The sequence below is a fragment of the Denticeps clupeoides genome, unplaced genomic scaffold (genome assembly GCF_900700375.1).
Source record: "Denticeps clupeoides unplaced genomic scaffold, fDenClu1.1, whole genome shotgun sequence".
NCBI lineage: Eukaryota > Metazoa > Chordata > Actinopteri > Clupeiformes > Denticipitidae > Denticeps > Denticeps clupeoides.
Window position 1 is genome coordinate 21787 of NW_021630005.1, and position 8730 is coordinate 30516.

At 45.6% G+C, this 8730-nt stretch overlaps 1 protein-coding gene and 1 pseudogene across 1 annotated transcript; one reads left to right on the forward strand and one right to left on the reverse strand.

Moving 5' to 3' along the window:
- Positions 1 to 1161: 1161 nt before the first annotated feature.
- On the reverse strand, positions 1162 to 3105 carry LOC114780097 (putative protein PTGES3L). The gene is made up of 7 exons (XM_028967601.1): positions 2570 to 3105; positions 2374 to 2493; positions 2143 to 2209; positions 1964 to 2062; positions 1650 to 1739; positions 1493 to 1555; positions 1162 to 1296 (listed from the first exon to the last, which is right to left on the reverse strand). Exons 1-7 carry the CDS (start codon positions 2596 to 2598, stop codon positions 1288 to 1290), a joined length of 477 nt encoding a protein of 158 aa, XP_028823434.1. The 5' UTR covers positions 2599 to 3105; the 3' UTR covers positions 1162 to 1287.
- A 1677-nt stretch (positions 3106 to 4782) lies between these two features.
- On the forward strand, positions 4783 to 8512 carry LOC114780099 (histone acetyltransferase KAT7-like; annotated as a pseudogene).
- Positions 8513 to 8730: the final 218 nt, after the last annotated feature.

An 8730-nucleotide genomic window follows, 5' to 3' on the forward strand; every position in this document is an offset into this window, starting at 1 on the left:
GTTCTGGGGCACGGGCCGAAGGGTGCCGAGTTACGGATTCAAGTCAATGGAGTTACACCATCGCTCAGGCCCGTGTCACCTTCCGATTGGGACACGTCCCCGAGAGCCGGCTGGTCACCGCGAAGCGCATTTTGAGATCCACTCCCACAAGCTGCATAACGGGAAGCATCAGTAGATTTTTTGCCTTTTTGTCTAAATCGTGACGCAGTTTTGCACAGAGCATCCATTTGTTTACTGAGGTCTTCAGACCAGAGAGCAGAGTGCCGCCAGGGGACAACCGTTACAAATTAACCAGACTCCTGTTGCGTCTTGTCTGCACAAATTTCCGTTCAGAATCGATAACCCACGTGAGGGGTTTCTTGGAGAAGTTGAAAGTCGTGCATTTCGTGGTTGTTGGTTTCTTGACACCAACACCAGTCTCAGAAGCAGCGAGAGGACAACAAGGCGTGAACAAGAAGGGCTTCCCTCTGAAGCGCTTCATGACGTCATGTGCTCGGGGAAGAAGCTTATCAGTGTTTTTCGACCCAATGTGAAGGCTACGTGCGTAGGCAGTCACAAAAATACAAATAAATCGTTTCCCGCCATGCACTGTGCAACTCCATTACAGATATATTGCATGAAGAAGCAAACAGACCAGAAGCTGCATTAAATACATAAATCACAAGCAGGACAATTGCTCGTTACAATAGTGCAGCGACAGGCACAGTCAGTAAGTTTAAAACCTCCTGAGAACTGAGTATTTTTCATTTTTACAATACTTTGCAAGTTGAATGAAACATTTAATACAGAATGATATTTGATAGAGAAGACGTTTAAAAAGAAGAAAAGAAAAAAACTCTAAAATACACCAGTGTCTGTGTCTGTATATCTGCTGGATGTTGGTGTAGTCTCCTTTATCTGCATCACACCTCTCCTCCTGTCGTGGTGCATTGATAACTTGGACAAGGTTTTACTGCGTTACATAAGCAGCCGGAGTCCGGCCACGCCCGCTCGCAGGAGTTAAAGGGCGTTAACCAGCGTGAAGCCAAAACAGAATTAACTAGACATTTCAAAGATGGAATAACTAAACAGACAGATTCCAAACCGATTAAAGACATTATAAATTTATTAAATAAAAGTAAAAAAAAAAACCAAAAACATCATATTTTTAATATATTAAAAGACTTTGGCAAATACATGTATCAAAAAAATGCTGAATACAGTTTTGAATTTAAGCATGAAATGTGGCACGGTGATGAGTTACAGTGATCCACAGCGATCCAAATGTAGCTGTATATTTCAAGCAACTCAGTCATCCTGTGGAAAGACATATTTCACTATAACAGAATTCAGTACATATATATATGTAAGTATATATGAGTGTGTGTGTGAGTGTATATATATACATACATACATACATACACTCACACATACATACATACATACATACCGGCACAATCAATACATCAATCGGATTGGTGTCACTTGAAATATTTATGATTTGTCTGCTTACATCTAGATCGTCCAGGTCATCCATCGTTGGGCATTCCTCCTTCTTGCTCAAGTCTTGCAGCATCTGATTTGAAATAAATCATAACAATCATTCGGTCCTGAGTGATGGAACATCATGAAATTTGTAAGCGTTCCTGACATTTTCTAATTTCACTCACATCCACGTATTGTTCATACTCTGCCATGCCCTCGTCCTCTTCATGCTCCCAGTCCCTCCAGTTATCAAAGTCCACAGAAATCCAACTCGGCTGCGGTGTACGGGTGAGAAGACATATTCTATCCATATTCTATGAGACCATTTGCCGTGTAAAAGTGCTACAATTAAAGGTTCGATTCCCGCTGCATGCCATCGCATTACATTGATCCAGTCAGTCGAAATGCGCTGTTATAAAATGTGGATTTGAATTGAAATGTTTCATGCTCAGTGGCCAATAACCAACACGACATTCGTGGATTGATCTTAGTAACGTACCTTAGCTGTGTCCTTGGTGAGCCGGGGCCATGCAACGTGTTCTTTCCTCTTTCTTATTAATAAATTTATTGTCCGGTCATAGACCTTCTCCCTGCAGTCCTGCGGGGACAGAATGCAATGCTGTCAAACTACAGCAGGAAATAGTACATTGCAGGATTTTCTATGTCTCACGTACTTACATATTTTTGCACTTTGTCGTAGAAATAAATTTCATTGTAAATCTTGTTGTCATCAACGTCTCTACAACTGGCAAAAATGAAAGAATTGGATGAAACGGGTGATACTCGGGGTAGTGGGTTAAATGCAGAGGACAAATTTCACTGTGTATCACATGTGACAATCACTTCACTTAAAAATAAATAAATAAATAAATAAAATAAAGATGAACCACATTGATCGTGCTGCTATACTGCTCACCATAAAACCATTTATCGTCTTGGATGTCCACCTGGACATTCTTTGGCTGCTGAATCAGGAAGTTCAGCGTGACGTACTTCTTGCGGTCGAACCAGAGACACTTGGCCGGTTGACTTTGGGGAGATGAAAGAGAAGAGTGTGATTTCCGCGCCTCTCCGTTCTCTGTAGCTCGGCGGGGTTCAGACCTACCAGTCGTCTGGTCGCACGATCTGCGGCATGCTGGCTGCGGGTCTTTGCTGGATTGTCCTCCGTGTCCAGTACCAACGCGGTGGCTGCCGGCAGGAAATGAACAGGAGGCCTGCTCAGCGGGGCCGGCACAGCGCAGACTATTTTAAGCATCAGCTGTCGGCTCGGCCGTCCCTCCTGCAGACCCTTCCTTTCCATTTATAGGCGCTCCGGAGAACATTCGGGAAAATGGCAGCATTTCCTGTGGCCGAAACGAGACACCCAGACAACATGTGTGACTTTGTTTTCAAAGTGCGTTTATTACTGAGAGTCTTCAGTAATTAAGTGAAAGTGGTTGTTTTTGTCATTGTGATGCCACGGTGAAACGTGTCCTCTGTGTTTAACCGTCACACTTGATGAGCAGTGGGCACCATGACAGGCGCCCGGGGAGCAGTGTGTGGGGACCTCAGTGGGACCTTGGTGGATCAGGATTCGAACCGGCAACCTTCTGATAACATGCTGCTTCTTGAACTGCTAGGGTCACCACTGGCCCAGTATGTTCTTGCCTTTCTCCGATGAGAAGCGTGTTACAATATTCCTGTCTTGATGTGATAAAGGTTGCTGAGAATTTTTTTGTTTTTGAATTTGGTGAGATTTGAATTACTTTTGTTTTTGAACTGTTGAGATGTAGGAATTTACACTCCATCCATGCATTTACATCCTCTAGACAAGCAGTCAATGAATGGAGAGACGAGGGTGATGATGATGCAGAGGTTGAAGATGAAGCAAACAGAGTTGATGTTGCACTAGACAGACTTCCATCTAGATTCAGATAAAGCTGAGTGTCATCCACGTAGCGGTGGAATGATACCCCATTGAGCCCAAGTGGTAGCATGTATAGAATAATAAAAATAACAGGACCCAAAACTGATCGCTGAGGGACAGCACAGGTGACAGTGACTCAATGATTCAGCATGTCCAATAGAGACTAACTAAGATCTGTCTGTGAGGTATGACTGTAACCAATCCAGTGCGGTGCCAGTGCAATATAGTATAATCTACTGCAAACGAAATGAGACTAAAAATTCCCTCTTCACGGGGTCTCCGATCCCAATCAACTCTGTTCTCCTTCGTTGTCCCTGGCTGGTGGAACAACTTGTCCTGCTCCATTTGACTAGCCGAGACTACCACCACCTTTAAGAAGCAGCTGAAAACCCACTTGTTTAAAAAGTAAAAAGTAAAGTAAAATGAGTCGAACACTAACACACACTCACAAAAAAAATCATCCAGCACTTAACAATTCCCCAGCGTGTTCTTTTCCTGACAAGTTCAGCCTTATCAGGACTCTTAGTTTTGAAACTCAAAATCTATGGAAACCGAATGAGAATTGCTGGTGTCGTCCTCTTGTAAGTTGCTTTGGAAAAAAGCACCTGCAAAGTAAAGTAAAGTAAAGTAAAGTAATCTAGGTGAGAGCTCACAGTTGTGGAAATGACTGCGGCAGAACACTCAATGTACAAAGGATGCAGGGTATAAATTAAATAGGTCCAAATGGTCTTACAGAAGATAAAACATGAGCAATTTTAATATGATGCCCAATAAGCATCCTAACCAGTAATATTTACTTTGATTTTTTTTTCATTACCAGCCAAGTGTTGCTCCTTTTATGTCACCGTTGCTGTGGTTACCAAGCATACAAATCATAAAGGATTCCAAAACACTGCCTCATACTGTGTGGTGGAAATGACAGTAAACCCAATGGACTGAAGATATATATATATTTTTTTATGGTGAAATGCACAAGAATACGAATGAAAAATGACGATGCGTCGTTTATATAATTAAACCATGTATTAATTGTTCAGCTTGTGTTTGAACTCAACATTGTTTTGGATATCATATTCAGTTGGAAGTCTGGCGATACAGTAAAAGGGCTCCATCAAATATAATAATAATTTGTTTGTTCACTTTTTATTTGTGCGTTTGTATTACATTTACGGTATTTACCAGATGCCCTAATCCAGAGGGACTTACTATCAGTAGTGACAGGGACAGTCCCCCCTGGAGTGTATTTCTCAGGGACATGACGGTAGTAAGTGTCCCTGAGCTGGACCCTTCACCCTGACTGTCTCCTGGGGGACTGTCCCCGTCACTACTGGTTAATGTCACCAACGTAACACGTGGGTGTGTGTTAGCGCGTGTCACGTGACCGCCATATAAGGCGGCCCCGCCATGTTGACCCGTCTCCCGGAAGTGGCTTATGTGACCATTGTTCTGCGCGCAAACTCGTGAGGGTTTCTCCCAAATTACACGCCGTTTCTGTTCCGACTCCAGACGGCCTCTCAGCAAACATGCCGCGACGGAAGGTAGCCGAGTGCCCGTTATTCCCCCACCGCCGTGCACGTTTACTTTAACCATGAATCGTATTCGACTTCGGGCGTGTAAAATGTCGCGTCTCCCCCCGCCTCACTAACGCCTGGATCTCACTTTCACACGTCTTTTCCTCCTTCTGTTATTATGGAATGTTTCTTCCTAAATGCACATGCGGGTGCGATGTAGGAATTCATTCCGCCTGGTACCGGGGCAGTGTTAGCTCACTGGCTAGTTAGCATGTCGCGTTTGCGATGGACGCCGAATAAATCTCTGCTGGAATTGCGCCTGTCCCTTTTTAAAGAGGGCGGCGGCGTTTTTACGTCACGCAGGGTCATTTTCACCTTCTGAAATGCCTCCGTGCGATTCTGAACGGCCTCCTCGGTGCCGCCATGTTAGCACTTTAGCTAGCGACGCGGCTAGCGGTGCTTATGGATGTTCTGGCTGTCGCGTTTCTTGCAGAGGACCGCGGGAAGCAGCTCGGACGCGACGGGAGACTCGGACGACTCTGTCGAGCAGGAGAAGACCGACAGCTCCCACAGCGACGGGAACAGCCGGGCCAATACGCGCCTGACCCGGGCGTCGTCGCTGCGCCTCAGCCAGAGCTCTCACGGTGCGACATGACACGGTCCTGTACTTAGCTGATCAATGAGGACATTTACAGCGTTTACCAGACGCCCTTATCCGGAGCGAGTTGCTGTCAGTAGGTAAAGGTAGTGCTGTCCGATTCATGACTCACTCGGGTGAATCACCCGGATCCAACTCATGAGTCACGAGTCTGAGGTCTCCATTGAACAGAGTCCTAAATTCTATACTCGGTCACTTAAATGAATCTTATAATCATTAGACCATCAATTACTTCCATAAAAGTTGCATAGCTTAGTTTATTTGTACCATCTGAATCGCTCAAAGTGAAGTGATTGTCACTTATGATACACAGCAGGACAGCACACGGTGCACACAGTGACATTTGTCCTCTGCATTTAACCATCACCCTGAGTGAGCAGTGGGCAGCCATGACAGGCGCCCTGGGAGCAGTGTGTGGGGACTGTGCTTTGCTCAGTGGCAACCTTCTGATTTCGGGGACCGCTTCCTTAAGCGCTAGGCCACCACTGCCCCTTCGCAGCAGAGCTGCATTGGCCAGGAAGACTGTTCATGCGTGACACTGAATCAGTTGGATCCTAAAAAGGATCAGAGTAGTACAGCTGTAGTGACAGGGACAGTCCCTCTGGAGAGGGTGAAGTGTCTTCCTCAGGCACACGATGGTAGTAAGTCTGGTCGTCTTTACCCACTGATAGAGCCCCGGCGGATGTGAAGCACGTAGTGGACCGCGACGAGTCTCCGCCCAGGACACCGACGGGCAACGCTGCATCTTCGGAGTCTGATATTGACGTCTCCAGTCCCAACGCATCCCACGACGAAAGCCACGCCAGGGACCCTTCCCAGAAGGACTCAGCCAGTGACCCCTCGCACAGGCCCAAGCGACGCCGCTTCCACGAAAGCTACAATTTTAACATGAAGTGTCCCACGCCTGGGTGCAACTCTTTGGGTAATTTATTAATTTTTTTATCTGTAAAATGTAATGCTGCTGGTCCATAAATTAAAAAAAAAAAAAAAAAATCCTTCTAGACTAAATGGGTGCCTTTCAGGCTCGCCAAACAATGAGGATAAATGTGCATTGCATGTCCAGGTAGGTTTGTAATCAACAATAAATAAATGAATGAGACGACGTCTCGCCATGGCACCGGTGTAACGCTGAACGTTACATTCCACGGGACGGAAGGTGCAAAACAAGCAGCGGTGCAAAAGTGACGTTCCGTTTAACACCAGCTCCATAACTACGGAACAATTAATACACAACACTGCAGTACTATTGAGGGTTGAGAACTGGTTCCCGCGAGGTACCTGTTCTCAATTTTAGTATTTAGTAGACCTTAAGGTTTTTGTTCATTATGTTAATTATGGATGCACATAGATGTTAATTAGAAATTTGCTTCTCTTAAGATGTGTGTGTACCATGTTTGGGGTATGTGTAGGTTAAACTGTCTTAAAACACTTACAGCATGTTTGAAATGTCACCTCAAAAATGACCAAAATAATCCTTACAGATAGAATGGATGTTCGATGATCGTCTTTCATATGCCAGGAGAGGTGCGACGCTGGTCTCAAATTTAATTTCAAGTGGTTTTTAACAAAACCTGGCGGCACCCTGGAGAATGACAGGGAGATGTGAACCTTGTTGAACAGTATTGCACGTGATGTAGAATGGAAGAGATTTTAAAACGGCTACGCTGTGCGGTACAGTAATGGGGTCGGGGTCTGCACGGTTGTAATGTGTTATGAGTAGAAGAGGAACAAGCCGCTGGGCAGTTGGTGATGCTGGCTGAGAACTATAATGAAGAAGATTATTTTCTTAACCCTTTAGGCCACCTCACCGCGAAAGCACGAAAGACATTTCGCGATATCAGGATGCCCCCTCTATCACAATCTGTCAGCGGATGAGTGCAAGGTGAGTTTTTGAGAGTTCTGCTCGCTTTTGCCGTGTCTGCGTGTGAAAGTGAAAGTAAGCCAGTCCGTGTCTATCTTCATGTAGGTGAAGGCGGTTGATCGTGACAAGCAGGAAGAGGAGAGAAGCCAGGGTCAGACAGAAGACCACAGACACGCTACACGCCACCAGGTGACCAGCAATCGATATGGTGAAGGTTATTTGGCTCTTCCATTGGCCCTCTACTTATGTTGTATGTTGCAACTACTCCCTTCAATATAGGCACCTACGCCAAGGCAGGTGAGGTACAAAGAGAAGGTTGTGGAGATGAGGAAGAGGAGAAACTCTCCCCTCCCAAGGGAGCAGAAGGACAAAAGCATGGTTTGTTCAGTGTCTGTGGCTCTTTGTGTGAAACTGGCAGTTTGCTTGAGGTGCTTTTAGCAAGTTTTTGTGGATTTTCTAGGAGCATCGGCAGTCCCACGGCACCAGCCGAGAGCCCCTGCTGGATAACGTCACCAGTGAATATGACCTGGAGCTCTTCAGGAAAGCGCAGGCGCGTGCGTCAGAGGATCTGGTGAGCGCCAACGCTTGTCCGGCGTGTAGATCAGGCTTCAACTGTCCACTCTGACCGTCCCCGTCCCCCCCCTACTTTCAGGAGAAGTTGCGTCTGCAGGGCCAAATCACCGAGGGCAGCAACATGATCAAGACCATCCTGTTCGGCCGCTACGAACTGGACACTTTGTACCACTCGCCGTACCCGGAGGAGTACGCTCGGCTGGGCCGCCTGTACGTCTGCGAGTTCTGCCTGAAGTACATGAAGAGTCAGACCATCCTCCGTCGGCACATGGTACGGAAGTACTGACCACGCTTTGTCTTAATTTTACTTTTGGTCTAGTCTTTGTGTCCAGCTGTCATTTTATTTTTTTATTAGTCACATCCAAACTCATTTTAGTCTAGACTGAGCATTTTAGTCTGAAATATTTAGTCTGAATATTGTCTAAGTCAACACTCAATATTGTACATGGGGCAGCGGTGGCCTAGCGGGTAATGAAGCGGACTCGCAATCAGAAGGTTGCCAGTACGAATCCTGTACCGGCAATGTGCCACTGAACAAAGGACCGTCCCCAAACGCTGTCACCGTGTGCTGTGCTGAAGTGTTTCACAATGACAGTCACTTCACTTTCACTTCACAAGTACCTAGAAGAACAGACAAAAACATTTTAGTAAAACCCACTTCGTAATAAAAAAAATTTGGTTATCTTTTTATATTATTGTTACCTTATAGACTCAAGAATCCCTTCCAGACATGGAAGACATTGTTCCATGTTTTTCT